The sequence below is a fragment of the Pistacia vera genome, unplaced genomic scaffold (genome assembly GCF_008641045.1).
Source record: "Pistacia vera cultivar Batoury unplaced genomic scaffold, PisVer_v2 Contig592, whole genome shotgun sequence".
Taxonomy (NCBI): domain Eukaryota; kingdom Viridiplantae; phylum Streptophyta; class Magnoliopsida; order Sapindales; family Anacardiaceae; genus Pistacia; species Pistacia vera.
In genome coordinates this window covers 404,113-423,701 of record NW_022196437.1, presented here as the reverse complement: position 1 = coordinate 423,701, position 19,589 = coordinate 404,113, and the positions used below count along the sequence as shown (strand labels likewise).

Here is a 19,589-nt window from a genome sequence, read left to right as displayed (position 1 = left end):
AGATTTATTTATATGAATTGTAAAATTAACCCTTGATCTTGACTCTTGTAAATGCGCTGAATTATATTTTGTTTCCGCTGCGTATATGAGACCATTACTACATTGGTATCAGAGCCTAGGGTACTGAATTTTACAATTTTTATTTGGATGGTTGATAACATGTATTCGATGTTATATTGCCTTATAAAATCTGCCTTAAATCATGTTTTTGATAAATTGATTAATCAATTAATCTGATTTGTTGATGAACTGCACGTTTGGTTTAATGCATGATGGATTTTTGGTTGAAATCATTGTGTTTGTTTGATTGAAAATCCGTTTGAGTGTGTATGGTTACTGTATGACAAATCTAGAGCTACAGATCTGTGTACGCTCGCCGCGGCGATGTAACCCATCTCCACAGCGAGCGTGGTCCAAACTGGCGCTGGTGACGAAACCAACGCTCGCCACGGCAATATAAACCATCGCCGCAGCGTCTTCCTCTGGACAAGCGCTGTACGAAAACAGTGCTCGCCGCAGCGATCGTCCTTCGGACGTGCGCTGTACCAAATCGTCGTGGCGAACGACGTAGAGCGTGGATATTAGCATAACCAACCACGCTGCAGCAATCTAACTTATCGCTGCAGCGAGTGCACTTCCGATTGGCATGCTAAAATGAAAGTTTTAAAACTTTTAGACCAAACTGCAAATCTGTAAATTATCAGGGGGAAATGTAATTAACCCACTAATTTCAAAAATGATGTGTTTAAATGTATGCTTTGTACTTGTTTGTATATTTCATGGTGCCCGGTACATGAGCCTTAGACCTAAGGGTGAATGTTTTAAATATTTTTGGGTATGTATGGTTGTATTTTTAAATAGGGCATGTGTGTCCGCCTTTCTCCTCTTTCTTGATTTACATTCTTTTCTCATTTAACTCCCCTCGAATGTAAATCGAGGTTTCTAAATTTATTGATGTAAAGAATTTTGTATTTTATTCTTTTGTAAATTTAAAAGTTTTGTAATGTACTTGAAGATGGAGCAAAGACGAGGCAACCATACTTGAAGACTCGAGATGTTTATTACAGGACCCCTAGGTGACCCACCGTTCTCTAGGCTCGAGGAAATCGTTTTTAGTTGGGTCATGTACGGCACGTTTAATTTTTGTTTAGAATGCATGCTAAGGTTGATGTTTGATAACATGCCAAACAATGTCATTCTAACAAGATAATAATTTGATGAGACATTAAATAACAAACCCCTCAACTGAATTATATTAAGTCACTTAAGCCTTCTATCACCATGGTTTTAATCAAACCACTGTCATCGAAACCTTGTTCGCAAAGCGAGGTAAACTTCTACCAGTGGGAGGTTAAAATACATGGAGTTTTCCTTATGGTGATGGGTCGACTTAAAATGACGGTTTTGCTTGTTCGCCAAAGTGAAGGTTATAAACGCGGCATAGGCATAGTAGAGCAGTACACATATTATGTTTACTGGTGACATGTAGTGTCCCACTCTACTGATACTGAGAATCACACTTGAGGACAATGGTTGGAGCCATTGGATTGTGTGATTGGCTTGTTGGCTTTCTCACATTTGAGGTTGATAGTGGGAGCTATCAACTAGTGTGGATTAAGTTTGTTGGCCTACCTAATCAAATCATTTTGGCTTGTTCGCCAAAGCGAAGGTTTGAAATGGGCAGGATGGGATCTCGGTCCACTAGGAAAGTCAACGGCTTTCCCGAGTTAATAGTAGAGCTATTGGCTTGAGTAAATAGGGAACATCGTTTAATAAAAAACATATTAATTAATAATGAACTTTATAATAACTTTATCTTTTCTGCAATTTGTAGATTCAACAAAATGAGCATTGTCCTGCGACCGATAATCGAGAAAGAAAACAGGTTGGATGGATTCAATTTCTCAGACGGTATCGTAATCTTCGGATTATACTCAAGTCAGAAAAGAAATTGTATATCCTTGAAAAGCCATACATGCTGAGCCTAATCCTGATGCCACTCAAGAAGTTAAGATACTTATCAAAAGTTCCTTGATGATGATGTAGCGTTCATGCTGATTTTAGCATCGATGACACCTATGCTGCAAAATAGCATGAGAATAGGATGCTTCTTCCATTATTCTACATCTCAAGGAGCTTTACAAACAAATGCTCGACATGAGAGGTACAAGGTGTCAAAGCACTGTTTGGAGTCGTCTGACTGAGGGAGCTCAGTTGTCCTCATGTGCTCAGATGATCGAGCACATAGAGAGGCTTGAGACTTTGGGATGTGGCTTGGATGCAGAATACAAATGGTTTAATTCTGCAATCCTTGCCTAACTCTTATGCTCCGTTCATAATGAATTTCAATATGAACACGATGGGAAAACCCTGTCAGAACTTCTGAACAAGCTTAGGACTACAGAGGACTTGAAAAAGTCCAAGCCTGTTTTACTGGTTGCAGCCGGTAAACCAAAGGGTTACGGCAAAGGTAAGGCCAAGGCTAACCCAAGCCCAAAGGACAGTTTCCTTGGCCTGAGAGTGGCATAGGGAAGGGCAAGGTAGTCTGCTTCTTTTGTGGCAGCCTGACCACTAGAGGAAACACTGCGGCTTTACTCGAAACAAGAGAAGTCAGAGGCTACGACATCAGGTATCTTTATGATTGAGATTAATTTCTCTCCCTTAACATCTGGGTCATTGACACAGGATGTGGTACTCACATTTGTACTGATGTGCAGGGACTAAGGCAGTAGAGTACTCGCCAAGGGAGAGGTGACCTACGAGTTGGAAATGAGTACATGTGGCTGCATTGGCTGTAGGGACTTATTGTTTATCTTTGCCTACGGGCTTGTTATTGGAACTACATAACTTATCACATACCTTCTATTTCTAGATATTATTTCAGTATCTGCTTTGGATAATATGGGTATCATTTTGAGATATCTAATGGATTGTTGTCCTTTAGTTTGAATGGTATTCTATTTGGAATTGCAAAGTTATATAATGGATTATATGTTCGTGATTTAAACAATAAGACATTCTCAATTAAACTAAGAGAGCTAACACTAGCGATCAAAACCAGACATATCTTTGGCACGTAGATTGTGTCATGTTAATAAGACCCCATTGCAAAACTTCAAGGGATGGAGTTTTGGACCCTTTTGACTTTCAGTCATTTGAGGTATGCGAGTCTGCATGTAGGCAAGACGACCAAGTCTCCTTTCACAGGACAAGGTGAAAGGGCTACTGAGCTATTAGGCATCATCCATAGTGATGTATGTGGTCCACTAACAGTTGAAGCTAGAGTGGTATCATACTTCATCACATTTACTGATGATTTCAGTAGATATGGTTATGTCTACCTTATGAGACATAAATCTGAAGCCTTTGATAAATTCAGGAATTCAGAAATGAAGTATATATAATGTTGGGCAAAAGTATTAAAGCTCTTCGGTCGAATCGAGGAGGTGAATACTTAAGCTCAGGGTTTTCAGAGTACCTGAAGGAATGTGGGATATGTATCACAACTCACCCCTCCTTATCACCCCACACACAATGGAGTGTCAGAAAGGAGGAATTGACCTTTCTTGACATGGTTAGGTCCATGATGAGTTTTAGTGATTTACCTGCATCATTCTGGGGTTTGCCCTAAAGACTACGACTCACGTTTTGAACTGTGTCCCGTCAAAGTCTATAGATAAGACTCCATATGAGCTATGGAGTGGGCGAAAGCCCAACTTGTCTTATCTAGGATTTGGGTGGCAAAGCTTATGTTAAGAATTGACTTCGAACAAGCTGGGCCCAAAATCTGTAAATGTATATTGTGGGGTATCAAAAGGAGACCAAGGATACTATTTCTACCACCCAGAAGAGCGCAAATTTTTTGTTGCTCTAACTAGGTGTCTTCCAGAAAAGGAATTTTCTAAGAATACTAGTAGGAGAAAGTAGAACTTGATGAAGTTCTAAAACCACAATATACTAGACGAAGGACGGGATGATGTGCCATAAGAAGTGGTTGAGCATCATGGGAGGTTACTCCACAATTGTGGATAAAGTGAACCACTTCAAGTAGCACAGGAGCTACGTAGATCTGGGAGAGTCCACCATGAGCCTGAGAGATACGGTTTTCTTGTGACTCAACATGGTGACGTACTAGTCTACCAGACGATGACCCAGAACCTATGAAGACGCATATCGGATCCAGATTCCGTTAAATGGCTTGAAGCCATGAAATCTGAGATGGACTCCATGTACCAAAACCAAGTGTGGTCTCTGTGTGAACCACCTGAAGGGGTAAAACCCATAGGGTGCAAATGGGTCTTCAAAGAAGACTGACATGGATGGCAACGTGCATACTTATAAAGCACGGTTGGTTGCCAAAGGTTTCAAACAATTCATGGCATTGACCTATAGAAACCTTTTCACCGGTTGCCATGATTAAATCCATTCGGATGATGCTTGCAATTGCTGCATATCATGACTATGAGATTTGGCAAATGGATGTCAAAACTGCTTTCCTGAACGGAAACCTTGAGGAGGATGTCTACATGACACAACTTGATGGTTTCGTTCTTGATAGTCAAGCCAATAAGGTATGCAAGTTGCTGAGATCCATTTATGGACTCAAGCAAGCTTCAAGGAGCTGGAACATTCGTTTTGACGAAGCCGTAAAAGAATTCGGTTTTATCAAGAACGAAGATGAGCCCTGTGTTTACAAGAAAGTGAGTGGGAGCGTAGTAGCATTCCTAGTGTTGTATGTCGATGACATACTTCTGATAGGGAATGATATACCGAATTGCAGTCGGTAAAGACTTGGTTATCCAAGTGCTTCTCCATGAAAGACTTAGGGGAAACAGCCTACATCCTTGGTATAAAGATCTATCGTGATAGATTGCGTAGGTTGCTTGGCCTAAGTTAAAGTACATATATTGACAAAGTACTGAAAAGATTCAGTATGGAAGAATCCAAGAAGGGATTTCTTCCGATGTCACATGGTGTTTATCTCTCTAAGGAATTGTGTCCTAAAACACAAGATGAGAGAGATAGGATGAAGAGAATCCCATATGCATCAGCAATTGGATCCATCATGTATGTCATGCTATGTACTTGGATTCATGTCTCATGTGCTTTGAGCACTTGTAGTAGATATCAATCGGATCTAGGTGAGCGTCACTGGATGGTTGTCAAGAATATTCTTAAGTACCTGAAGAGGACTAAGGATATGTTCTTGGTTTATGGAGGGGAAGATGAGCTCACTGTAAAAGGATACAGTGATGCTAGTTTCCAAACAGACAAAGATGATTATCGATCGCAATCAAGGTTTGTATTTTGTCTCAATGGCGGCGCAGTGAGCTGGAACAGCTCCAAGCAAAGCACTGTAGCGGACTCTACAATGGAGGCTGAGTATATTGCATTATTAGATGCGGCCTAGGAGGCAGTCTGGATTAAGAAGTTCATTACTGAACTTGGTGTGGTTCCTACGATTGTTGATCCTATAGACATCTATTGTGACAAAAATGGAGCAATTACTCAAGACAGGGAACCACGGTCTCATCAGAAATCCAGACACATACTCAGACGATTCCATCTCATCAGAGAGATAGTTGAGAGGAAAGATGTGCAGATTAGTAAAGTGCATACTGACGACAATCTCGCAGATCCACTAACAAAGCCTCTGTCACAGCAGAAGCATGACAGGCACTTGAGATCATTTGGTATTAAATACATGAATGATTGGCTATAGTGNAATTAGAAAGTAAAACGGACAATTGACATTAGCGAATAGAATTTTACTTCGAGAATAGGATAAAAACATATTCCACTCTAGTATTTCAGTAAAATTAGGAAGTAAAACTAAAAAACTAACATTAGGTAACATACTTAATTTACTGGCACTCAAGGGCACAAAAATGCTTCGAAGTTAACAGTCACCTTAAAGGTTTTGTAACTTACATGTAATAGAAAATACATTTTAAATAAATGGCCAATTGTTTGCTCAAAATATATATTTAACCCCTTCCACCACTACTACATTTAATTGACAGAAACATCAAAGAATGACGACGTTAGTATCGCAAAACTGAAGGAATTTTTATATGCCAAACCTCAATGAGACATCCCATATAGGAGGTTGGTTATTATGCCACATCTCAAGTGTGGCAATGTAATAAACCGTTAAGGGTGTAAGATAAGGGCATACTTGTCATTTAGTACAGTTTTGTGTTTTTATAATATAAACCTTTGCTTATTCTGTAAATTATAAGCTAAAATTATGAAATTAAGTAAATGAAATATTTTAACGAAAACCTATGCTCACACCCTCTCTTACATATTGCATCACCAACGCACCCCGCGCACCAATACAGACGGCTAGCACAACCCCAAACAACAACATCATCTTACCAAAACTACACTTTAGAAATTAACACAATAGACAAACCAAAATCAACCCACAATGTCAAAAAGCAAACTCAAAAATACCACAAATTCTCCTCCTCAAGGCATGAATAGTTACACTTAAAGGATGGGGTAATCTTCAGTCTATTCATGATGGGTGGGGATGCAAAGGGCCGATGTTTGTGTAAGTGTTGAGGTCTCTGGAGTGGCATGGTTGTGGGGGATCAATGGCGTGAGGGTATACCTGTTTATTGAAGCTTTAGCAACTTCACTCTAGCAAGCACTCCAACTCAAGCATACTTTCGTAGCTTCAATAGTTTCCAGCTCAGCATTGAATAATCAAACATAGTTAACTATTTTAGTTAACGAAAGTTAGTTTAAAGATTAGTTTAACTATAGTTAGCTGAAGTTAATTAGGATTGTTACTTGAGTTAGTTACTACAATTGAGTTTGTATAAACGGTTGTTGTACAGTAATCGATTGTAATTTTGGCAGTATAATGAAATCCATTTTTCCCTAAATCCTCTCTCCTCAAAATCTAATATGGTATCAGAGCTACGGGACTATTTCTTGAATCTACAGTAGGAGATTTGTCAAATTCTTTTTGGAATGTGTTTGATTCCACTTATGTGCTTGATAGAGCTCGAAATCTACTCAAAATTTGACGATCTTTGTCAGCCTAATTTAAAGATTCTAGCTTGATTTAATGAGTTTGCTTCACTAATAATCAGCTAGCTCAATTCTTCTACTAGTCAGTTCGATCTGCTAGCTCAATCTGTTAAATGTTCAATCACTTGATTTTACTTGATCTAGGTCAATTCAACAAGTTTATCTGAACTTACTTTATGAGCTTTGCTATAAGATCTATTTCTTTTGCACTATTTTAGAAGAAATTATAGCAAATGATGAACCCTAGCAGTGAAATGACAATGAATCTTACGGATTCAAACTCTCCACTGTATATCCACTCATCGGATACTCTAGGTTCAACATTAGTAATAGAGCAGCTCACAGAACCTGAAAATTATAGTATCTAGAGTAGGGCTATGAAAGTATCACTTAGAGCCAAAAATAATTGGGATTTGTTGATGGTACATGCAAGAAACCAGCATATATTGTTAGAGTAGATGCCCTAGAGCTAATCAATTATTGTCGAATTGACTCTTTATAATAATGTTCATTAATCAATAAAAATGTATTTTATTCTATATCGCGTAAATCATTATTATTGCAATATGTATTGATATATGTCCTTAGAATGGTAGAACCGTGACGAGGGTATCAAGTGTTTCAAATCTTGATAGTGAGAACCTTATGAGCACATATGGTGGCCATTCTAGAAACGTCCGTAGCCCCAGTATTATTTTGAAGTAAGGGCACAAATAATACGGTAAGGCTATCATAGTGTTGAACGACCCTGCCGAAAGGCAGTGACTGATCTCACTTGTCAAGGTTGTTTGCTGACAACCTGGTGCAGCACATGGGTGCTTGCTGTAGGCGATTACACTGCAGCAAGTTCACTAGACTAACCCACCAGAGGATTCCATATGGATGGTAACCCCAGTGTCTGTGGAACAAATCCTCTAACGAATGGTGGTGCATGTGATCCTTAGACTTGAGATCACCGGAGCACCTTGTGCACCGATTGGTGTAGTTTGACACTAGCCTAACGCAGTTCTTTTCAGAGCTGTCAATACGGTGGTGATTGGTTACATCAAGGAGTGTATCAAGACTATGGTGGATTGACAGAGGATTCATCACTCCCGAGTATGGGAGAAGTTATCTCACGGCGTAATTCAGTATATGGCAATGACGTTAAAACTGTGGCCACAGTGGGATTGAGTTGTTGCTCTATCCAGTTTATAATACGGGTCATTGGTTTAGAAACTGAATACATAATATCGAGCGTAACCGAAGGTTGACACTATTTATATGTCTTCGTCTCGTCAAGATAACGTATGATGAAAGGATCGAATTGCACGGTAACCATATCGTTGACAGGTAGCTACTTTGCTGAATCCGAATCTATCAGGTGGCCATGATGCCTTACTAGAGGCCAATCTTGGTCTGTGTATTAGTGAGACGATTAATTGGTGTTAATCGCGATACTATACGCTGCCAATATGATGAGGAGCCTATGGGTCACACACATAAAAGACAATTTAAGATCCAAGAAGAAAGAATGGCGTTTTCATCTTTTAAGGTGAAAGGGTATTTTGGTAATTTCGAGTGCAATTAAAATTGCTGAGGTCGTAGCCTTTATTAATTTATTAGAAAGTTAAATAAGTGAAATTACATTAAATGTGTGTTCGCACATTTAATATATATTATCATTATGTTAAATGTTAATATTATATATAAATAAATATAAAATAAATATAAATATAAATAAATATAATATATATATTATATATATATATATATATATATATTATATTAATAATAAGATAATGATGGAAAATAAAAATATTAAATTGGGAGTGTGTTGGCAACATGGGGGTTTGGGTTGGGCCCAAGCCTATTCGTAGAGATTAGGGCAAATTGATTAACTATAAAAAGAAAGTGTGTGTGTTAATTAATGAATTAATTGATTTCTTTTAAAATTAAAAAACAAGAGACCATCATCAATCACTCCCACCGCAGAAACATTCTTGGCCTAAAATCAATTTCAATTGATTTGCTTTCTTCTTAATCTTGAAGCCAAAGAGGATCTAGCAAATCCCTCTTTGGTTCTTTCGAGATTGTCTTCGTGTGGACTACGCAGGTTCGATCCTACACTTGGATCGGTAGCAAAACATTCGTCGACAAATTTGGAGGAGCCTCCAACGTGCGTTTGTTTTCTTTAAACTCATATTTATTTTTCTGCAGATTTTATTTAATATGAATTGTAAAATTATGCCCTTGATCTTGGCTCATGTAAACGATCCCTGAATTATATTTTTGTTTCTGCTGCGTACATGAGACCGTTTACTAACAGATATAACCCTAGTTACACAGTGGGAGAGATTTAATTCATTAGTTTTAGCCTGGATTTTCAATACAGTATCAAAAGAGAATTTCAATGGAATAGTTTATTCCACTAGTGCACATTAGGTGTGGTAAGATCTCCAAGAACAGTACCACAAAATTAGTGGAACTAGAATTTATGGAATATAGAGGGAAATAGTTAACTTGACACAAGGAAATATGTCAGTTGCAATCTATTGTAATAAGTTGAAATCCTTATGGGATGAATTGAGTTCATCGGTCAACCTACCACCTCTAGATAGTGTAGTTGCCAAAGCTTATCTAGATAATTTGAATCAACAAAAATTGTTGCAATTCTTGATGGGGCTCAATGACACTTACTCTATGGTAAGAAGTCAGATATTATTGATTTCACCATTACCATCAATAAAGCAAGCATACTCAGTTGTTAACCAAGATGAAAGCCAAAGGATTTGGACAAGAACAAATAATATTGGCACAGATGTGACTATTGACCTATAGGCCCCGAACACTCAGAAGGGGCAAAATCACAACCCAAAATATAAGGGCAAGAAGCCTTACATATAATGTGCCTTATGTCACTTGCCAGGACATAAACATCATACTTGTTACAAAATCCATGGCTACCCTGCTGATTATAAAGGAAAATGACTAGCTCTAAGAACAGATCATTAGCAAATCAGGTGCAATCTATGCAACCTACTGTTCAAGCAGCTTCTGTTCCTGCCTCTAACACTCTTGTAGATTTATCCAAAGGTTCTCTTGGAACCATTCTTTTAGCTGAGTAGTATTCTCAACTTCTCTAGCTCCTTGGCAAAGAAAATATGTCAACTTCAGCCAATATAGCAAGTAACATAACTTCACTCTTATCCTACTTACATGAAAATGATAGATGGATAATAGATTCAGGGGCAACTGACCATATGACCAGTAGATTATCTAGCATAATCTCTCATATTGATATGGAATCCAGCCCAAATGTCTTTGTTGGCCTACCCGATGGAACCAAAACGAGGATTAGGTACACTGGTTCTATATAATTGGATGACAAAATTACTCTTGATCATGTTTTGCATTTGCCTAATTTTAAATACAATCTGTTTTCATTTTCAAAATTCACTTCATCACATAATTGTGTAGTCACATTTTTCACTGATTTTTGCTTAATCCAAGACCTCTAGAGTGGCAAGTTGAAAGGGATTGGTAAAAAATTCCAAGGCTTGTACTTTCATGTTCCTCTTACACAACACTTGTCGCACAATCTTGATATTCATGCACTTGCAAAAATTCTTTCTTCAAGCACAGTTTGTAATGCAATAGTGAATAAGGTTTTAGATTCCAGCCCAAGATTTATATCTTCTAGTTTACTATCTGATTTTCATATTTGGCATCAAAGACTAGGTCATGTACCAAATCCTATTCTTAGACAGATTAATAAAGCTTTGCCAATTGATGTTAATTCACATTGTTCAGTTTGTCCATTAGCAAAACAAACTAGAATACCATTTTCTTTAAGTCAAAGCATTTCACAACATCCCTTTGATCTTTTGCACCCAGATGTTTGGGGTTCTTAAAAAGTACCTACCTATGGTAATGCTAGGTTCTTTCTCACAATTGTGGATGATTGTACTAGAGTAACATGGCTATATTTGATGTAGTTCAAATCTGATATGTTTCAAATACTCAAGCATTTTTTCATTATGATTAAAAATCAATTTTCCATTACACCAAAATGCATCAGATTTGATAATGGTCTAGAATTTTACAGTAAAAATTGTAAAGAGCTGTTGTTAGACTTAGGCATTCAACACCAAAGTTCATGTGCTTAGTATCCACAACAAAATGGGGTTGTGGAAAGGAAGCATAGACATATTTTGTAGGTGGCTAGAGCCTTTAAATTTCAATCTCATTTGCCAGATTCACTTTGGGGATACTGTGTGCATACTACAGTATATTTGATAAACAGAATACCATCTTCTGTCTTAAAGGGTATTTCACCATTTGAGAAACTTTTTGATAAGCCCTCATCCTTACTTCATTTGAGGGTTTTTGGTTGCCTAGCTTATTCTATTGTCTTTGCACCAAAAGACAAATTTTCTCCTAGGTCCATTCCCTATGTTTTTGTAGCTTATTCTTTGGATAAAAAAGGGTACCTACTTTATAATATGCAAACTCATGCTGTCCAAGTCACTAGGGATGTTATCTTTTACGAAAACATTTTTCCTTTTAAGTGGTCAGTCCCAAATATGTCCATTTTTCCTTTNCAAATCCCTCTTTGGTTCTTTTGAGATTGTCTTCGTGTGGACTACACAGGTTCGATCCTACACTTGGATCGGTAGCAAAACATTCGTCGACAAATTTGGAGGAGCCTCAAAAGTGCATTTGTTTTCTTTAAACTCAAATTTATTTTTCTGCAGATTTTATTTAATATGAATTGTAAAATTATACCCTTGATCTTGACTCTTGTAAATGATCGCTGAATTATATTTTTGTTTCCGCTGCGTATATGAGACCATTTACTAACAGTGGTATCAGAGCCTAGGGTACTGAATTTTACAATTTTTATTTGGATGGTTGATAACATGTATTCGATGATATAATGTTGCCTTATAAAATCTGCCTTAAATCATGTTTTTGATAAATTGATTAATCAATTAATCTGATTTGTTGATGAACTGCACGTTTGGTTTAATGCATGATGGATTTTTGGTTGAAATCAGTGTGTTTGTTTGATTGAAAATCCGTTTGAGTGTGTATGGTTACTGTATGAACAAATCTAGAGCTACAGATCTGTGTACGCTCGCCGCGGCGATGTAACCCATCTCCACAGCGAGCGTGGTCCAAACTGGCGCTGGTGACGAAACCAACGCTCGCCACGGCAATATAAACCATCGCCGCAGCGATCGTCCTCTGGACAAGCGCTGTACGAAAACAGTGCTCGCCGCAGCGATCGTCCTTCGGACGTGCGCTGTACCAAATCGTCGTGGCGAACGTACGTAGAGCGTGGATATTAGCATAACCAACACACGCTGCAGCAATCTAACTTATCGCTGCAGCGAGTGCACTTCCGAGTGTGCACTGGCTAAAATGAAAGTTTTAAAACTTTTAGACCAAACTGCAAATCTGTAAATTATCAGGGGGTAAATTGTAATTAACCCACTAATTTCAAAAATTGATTGTTTTTTAAATGTATGCTTTGTACTTGTTTGTATATTTCATGGTGCCCGGTACATGAGCCTTAGACCTAAGGGTGAATGTTTTAAATATTTTTGGGTATGTATGGTTGTATTTTATTAAATAGGGCATGTGTGTCCTGCCTTTCTCCTCTTTCTTGATGTACATTCTTTTCTCATTTAACTCCCCTCGAATGTAAATCGAGGTTTCTAAATTTATTGATGTAAAGAATTTTGTATTATTATTCTTTTGTAAATTTAAAAGTTTTGTAATGTACTTGAAGATGGAGCAAAGAACGAGGCAACCATACTTGAAGACTCGAGATGTTTATTACAGGACCCCTAGGTGACCCACCGATTCCTCTAGGCTCGAGGAAATCGGTTTTAGTTGGGCCANAACCTATTTCTGCTCCCTTAAGAAGATCAAATAGACATACAAGACCACCTATCTGGACTACTGATTTTCACTGTCCCACTATACCTTCTACCTCACAAACTCATTGTGTCTAATATCCCATCTCGGGTTATGTCACCTATTCTCATTTGTCACCCAAATATCAAGTCTGCCTTAGCAAATTATCCACTTTAACTGAACCTACCAGCTTTTCCCAAGCTTCCAAAGATCCAAAATGGGTTGAAGCTATGTCAAAGGAGATAAAGGCATTAGAGGACAATCACACTTGGTCATTGGTTCCTTTGCCTCCTAGCAAGAATCCAATCGAATGCAAATGGGTGTATAAGCTAAAATTCAATGCTGATGGTACTTTAGAAAGGTACAAAGCCAGACTGGTGGCTAAGGGCTACACACAACAAGCATGTATTGATTATGAGAAACATTTTCCCCTGTGGTTAAAATGGTGACAATAAGAATCATCTTGTCTATAGCTTCTATTCATGATTGGCCTTTATATCATCTTGATATTGACAATGCTTTTTTCCAAGGTGATTTAACTAAAGAAATATATGTCTTTGCCTTAAGGTTTTACTAAACCAATAAGCAACAATGTTGTATGCAGACTCCACAAATCATTATATGGATTGAAACATGCTTCTAGGGCCTGGAATTTCAAACTAACTTTTGTCTTAATTCAAGGTGGTTTTACTCAATCCAAATCAGACTATTCATTGTTCACTAAGAAGCATGCAACTCACATTGTGATGGTGTTTGTGTATGTTAATGGCATAGTCATCACTGGGAGCAGTTTAGCCCTCATTGATGCTACCAAACAATTACTTCAAGCAAATTTCAAGCTTAAAGACTTGGATTTACTCAAGTACTTTCTTGGTCTGGAAATTGCAAGGTAAACAAAGGTATCACTCTTTCCTAGCGCAAATATGCCTTGGAATTGATTTCTACAATAAGGTTATCAAGTGCTAGACTTTCCACTATACCTCTTGACTAACATATGAAGTTCACTTCCACAGATTATGATAAATAGTTTGGCCTTACTAGGGACCCTTTATTAGCAGATGCTTCTGTTTACTAGCAACTTATAGGAAAGCTTCTTTACCTATGCATGACTATACCAGATTTGAGTTATTCTATCAACTTACAAAGTCAGTTTATGCATCTAAACAATCTCATATGCAAGCAACTTTGAAGATTGTAAAGTACATAAAATATGCTCCTAGTTTAGGTTTATTTTTTCCATCTGATGGCTCTTTGAATCTCATTGCCTATTGTGATTCAGATTAGGCCTCTTGGTTGCTTACTAGAAGATCTGTTACTAGCTTTTATGTTTTTTTGGGAATTCTCTCTTATCTTGGAAATCTAAGAAACATGTCACTATTTCAAGGTCTTCTTTAGAGGCTGAATACAGGGCAATGGCCTCTGCCATTTGTGAAATTGTGTGGATAGTGTAGTTACTTTCATAACTGGGTTATTCTCTTTCTTCTCCTGTTCCCCTGTTCTATGATAATCAATCTGCATTGCATATTGCCTCCAATCCCATGCTCCCTGAGCGCACCAAACACATTGACATTGACTATCATCTTGTGCGAGAGAAGATTCAAGCTAGCATCATTACTACCAAGTATGTTCCCAACAATGAGCAGAGAGCAGACATTCTTACCAAAGCCCTTGGCAGTCAGTTGCATCATCATTTTCTATCCAAGTTGGGAGTGTTTAACCTTTATCACTCACCAACTTAAGGGGGAGTATTAAAGCTTCAACAAGTTCACTCCAGCAAGCACTCCAGCTTAAGCATACTTCAGTAGCTTCAATAGCTTCCAGCTCAGCATTGAATAGTCAAACATAGTTAACTGTTTTAGTTAACTAAAGTTACTTTAAAGATTAGTTTAACTATAGTTAGCTGAAGTTAGTTAGGACTGTTACTTGAGTTAGTTACTGTAGTTGAGTTTGTATAAAAGGTTGTTGTACAGTAATTGATTGTAATTTTGGTAATATAATGAATTCCATTTTTCCCTAAATTCTCTCTCCTCAAAATCTAATAGCATTGAGATAATGTGGAGTGGTATGGATGTGGTGTGATACGAGGTGGTTGGTGAGGATGTGAGGGGCTTGGCTATGACAGTTAGGTAGGGGTGGTGTTTTAATGTCATTTCTAATTTTTGAGGTTAATTGATGTTAATAACACTTAGTTATTATCTAATTATCAAATTATAATTGTATTGTATTATATTATTATCTTTAAGTGAAATTTCTAAAACATGTAAAAGAAAAAATAATTAAATTGCTNCAAGACTGGACCAAAAAAAAAAAAAAGAAAATAAACTGAATACAGTTAAAACTAAAAGAAAAACATGGCATACCATGAAAATCTAGAACTTTAAACACAAGAATTTAATATTTTAGAGCAACTAAATAAATCTACTGCCTCAAAAGTATAAGCATTACTCCACACCCGAACACTCTGAATCTGCAAGTGAAACTCATTTCAAATCCAACTTTGCACTTATTAACAATTAATAAGCACAAAATTTTCAGATATATCTGACATAAACAACTCTATATCAAACACAGTAAACTAACAAATGCCATCTCTCTAATGTCATCTGCCAGCACAATAAAATATGATCCATCAGTTTCCAACTTCCTCTTGCACACAATTAAAAATAGGCGGCATACTACCCCTGATGAATTATATTGATGGCCAAAATTTTTACAAAGTTATAAATAATTGCAAGTAAGAACACTAAAACAACATTTTCTTATAAGCCCTGAGGGCGGAGAAGGAAGGGGAAATTATTTGCCGGACCAAAGACATAATGAACTTGGGATTATTAATTCACATTGGACGGTAAGTAAAAAAGATTCATAGAATGTCCTTTTTTCTCTGTTCCACCCATAACCTAGTTTGAATTTTTTACTTGCAGCAAGTCTCTTCAAGATTCACTTTATTCAAAGTGAGATGAAACATCAAAGAAAGCAACAAAGGCAATATTAAACATGTACAAACATCAACTCAACTAAGACACTAATTTCAATCCGAGCCCAAAATCCAACTTTTTAAAGTAAGTTTTTGAGACATTGAGCTCTTCCACCTCTAAAAGAAAACATGAAGAACAAAATGATTTTTCGTGAATACCAAATAAATCATTTGGCGATCAAACTTCAAAGTTAGAACATAGGGCTTCAACTTCCTGATTGAAATTACAAAGTTCTTAGTAAGGGATAAAACTTTCTAAATAGAAAAGACAATGGGAACTTATCTCAACCTTCTTATTCCCATCTGGTCTACAGAGATAAAAAGTATCATTATTGAAGAAAACATCGGAATCATCAGATAAGATTCCACGAGGCCAATCTAAGAACAATTGACAAGCCAATTTAAGAATGCTTATGACATCTAAATCACAAAAAACATTACAATTTTTACAATGAAACACAATATGAAACAAATAAAAATTACAATGGTTCAGCCTTCAATCCTCAACACTTCTGCTCGAAAAGCCAAAATCAAATGCTAGCTTTCTGAAAACGAACAGAAAGAATATAAATTAGCCAAAAATGAAACAATCAATCACAAAAAGAAAATTTTAAACAGACCCAGAAGAGGATGTGAAGATATCAAGTGGACTTACGCTTGAAAGGAACAGAAAAATAAAGTTGTGGGCAGCACACGGAAGCCAAGAAAACAGAGTATCAGTAAAGGGATTATGGAAAGAAAAAGACAAAAGCTAAGAAAGCGTCCAAATGGGCTGGGTCACAAGCCCGTGTTATCTCAGGTTTGGGAAGAATTAAGTTGGGCTGACCTGCATATATTGTAAATGGAGACTTAACAAAATAGTATTTTTAGGGATAATCCTCAAATAGGAGCATTTATTTGACAAAAACATGTTGGTGATTACTATTTTTTAAAAATAAAAAGTACAAATTTTAGCAAAGGAATAGATTTTTTTATTTTTTTTTGGGTAATTAAGCTTTTATAAACTAAAAAAAGAACGGCGCCTCAAGAGGCTACAAACAACTTGCTTCTGGACAGACTTAGAAATAGGAAGAGGAACAAACTACTTCCTAAAAGGAGTGCAGCAACAAAAAGTCCTGCGTGGAATAGATTTTTAATGTATCATAAAATCCTTTAAAATTCAACTTCAAATTATGAAAGGATGTAAATCCATCTTTTTTATAATATACATCTCTAGTATTACTATTATCTTAAAAGTTTAAAATTTCACCTTAGATGTAACCCATGTTAATTTGTACACCGAACTAGGTACATTTTACTTAGCTTGTTCTGCAGAAACATTTTCATCAATCTGCAGGTTGGACATTCTAGGAGGGTTCTCAGAAGTACTCTCAACTTCCGGTACTGAGGATTGTTCAGTGACGTTCATCTCATTCCCAGTTGTTGATTGAATGACAATTTCCTCTGTATTATTTGGTGAATGAGATGCAAGGTATTTTTGTGTATAATCTTTCGCCATTGCAACAGGCTTTTGCCAAAGCCAGCTTTGTGATATGAAAAGGGCAAATAGGGTAGCGACCCCTGTGATGATGAAGAGACCTCCAAAGCTATAAACATCAAGGCTGGGACTACTAGTAGCAATTGGATCAGCATTATCACTTTGAGAAGTAAGTTCATGCGCAAAATATCTCTTCTCAATATCATCCAGTGTTTTATTTTCCCTCACACGTAAGATCGCTGTAGAAAAATAAGAGACCAGTCGAGATTCTAGCGGAAATGCCTGAAATAAATAAATGCAAAAAATTAAGATATTACATAGGAAGTTGTGGCTTTAGAAATTAGAATTAGAGTGATATTAATTATATCAGGATCATGCTTCATCAATGTTGGATTTTTATATGTAAAATATCATTTTGGAAAGAATTACTCACAAAGCCAAATCCATCAGTCTTGTATGTTGGTCCAGACATCATGTATTCAGAACCATATTTGGCAAGGAAGACTCTAACGTAGGGGATTTCGTCGAAGATAGCTGCAACTCCGCCATTCTCACTCCCTTTAGACAAAGCATTATGATACTCTTGGATGGTGTGATATGGCACAAGCTTGGACTCATTGAATTTCAGTTTATTCAATAACAGATCATTTCTCACAAATGAACCATATTGATATCCAACAAAATAACCTTTTGTTTTGAGTTCATCCACGCTAACAAATGAAGGTTTCAACCGATCGATTGTTAAAATCGAAGATAAACTTGCTGTGTAGCTTTGCAATAAAATATATGCCAAGCATAACCATATGATCAATACAAACTGGGAGTATTTGCTGACCAATTTTCCTGTTATCAGTGAAAGAAATTAACATATTTCGTAAAAGATAATTTAAATGCACTGAATTTTTCCTATATCTTCATGCAATATCCCAGTTAAGCAAAGCAAAAAGGAGATTTATTCTTCTTAGTTCACTATGTATATGCTTAAATGGAAAAATCAACCCAATTTAGTTTTGCCTTTTTCCTTTTGCCTTGTATGATATCAAACAGTGAAAATTGTAAATTAAGTGATAGTTAACTTGAAAGTTAGAGATTTTACCTTGAGGAACGACTAGAGATGATAATGGAAAATATAATACCATGCCGACTTGACGTGTAGTTGATCCTTGAAACTCTGTGTTTGGCGTGCCATGTTCAATGATTCTTATGGCAATCCCAGTAAAGATAGAATACATAACGACAGCCAACCAAAGATCCCAGCTCCATGGTCGTAAGAAAATCCACATATTTTTGCGTTTATCACGCTTAATTGGTACAAGCATGGTCACACCTGACTCCGAATATGGCAATGTAAAATCAACATATGATGTTCGATTGGCAACGATTGTGGTATCTCCCACCACAATATCCACTTTCTAAGTTTTCTCATCATAAAGGCAATGAAAAAAAATAGAAGAATTAATATAAAAATTAGTAAAAAAATATGAACATTCAAACCTGAAAATCAATGAACATATGTGTGCATGTAAAATTGTTTAAAAAACAGATTTCGAATTAGGAGGCCTAACCTTGTCCTCAATTTGGTAAAGAAGTTCATCGTAAGTTCCAGCACTCCTTCCTTCAGCATTCATGAATGGGACAAATTCGTAAGGAACTTCGAAATCTAATGCATCTAATGTAGCTAAGAAAACATCACATGAGAACCCTGTGCATTTTGTCTCTTTTGTAAAAGGATTCCTTTGAATCTCCACAAATTGAGTAAAACCCTCATGCTTTGGGATCCCTACTTTCAATTTGGGTATGTCCCAACCTTTTGGTATTTTTATGGAGTGTCCAGGCCTAGGATCTTTTTCAACTTGCTTGAATTCAGAGGAGAGTCGATCGTTAGTCGAACCAAAATTTCGGGATAAACCTTTGTCTTGAGTCCAGTACCTACAAACATTCTGCCTCTTGTACAATCATAGACCACTTCAAAGGTGGATTGTGGTAACTACCATTAACTAACTCAAATTCTCCGCTAAATCCTGTGATTTGGGTGGCATCAAAGATTTCATTGAGCAGTCTGGACCAATTTGCGAAAACCCAAGTTTTCAACATATATTGAACTTTCGGTTTTGTTACCTGTTAAAAAGCTGGCTACTATATTAATAAACAAATCTTCTCTGATGCCATTGCTAATAAAGATATTGT

At 36.8% G+C, this 19,589-nt stretch overlaps 1 protein-coding gene across 1 annotated transcript; it reads right to left on the bottom strand.

Annotated features, from left to right (window-relative positions):
* Positions 1-17,219: 17,219 nt before the first annotated feature.
* LOC116110009 (glutamate receptor 2.8-like) lies at positions 17,220-19,030 on the bottom strand. Its single transcript, XM_031396259.1, has 4 exons — positions 18,968-19,030; positions 18,499-18,814; positions 17,836-18,245; positions 17,220-17,684 (listed from the first exon to the last, which is right to left on the bottom strand). Exons 1-4 carry the CDS (start codon positions 19,028-19,030, stop codon positions 17,220-17,222), a joined length of 1,254 nt encoding a protein of 417 aa, XP_031252119.1.
* Positions 19,031-19,589: the final 559 nt, after the last annotated feature.

Excerpts from the sequence above, each read along its gene's own strand:
- LOC116110009 (XM_031396259.1), bottom strand. The coding sequence starts at position 19,030 with ATGAATGCTGAAGGAAGGAGTGCTGGAACTTACGATGAACTTCTTTAC. Across the intron at positions 18,815-18,967 it reads TTTACCAAATTGAGGACAAG|AAAGTGGATATTGTGGTGGG; the intron begins GTTAGGCCTCCT and ends GAGAAAACTTAG. Across the intron at positions 18,246-18,498 it reads ATCTCTAGTCGTTCCTCAAG|GAAAATTGGTCAGCAAATAC; the intron begins GTAAAATCTCTA and ends CACTGATAACAG.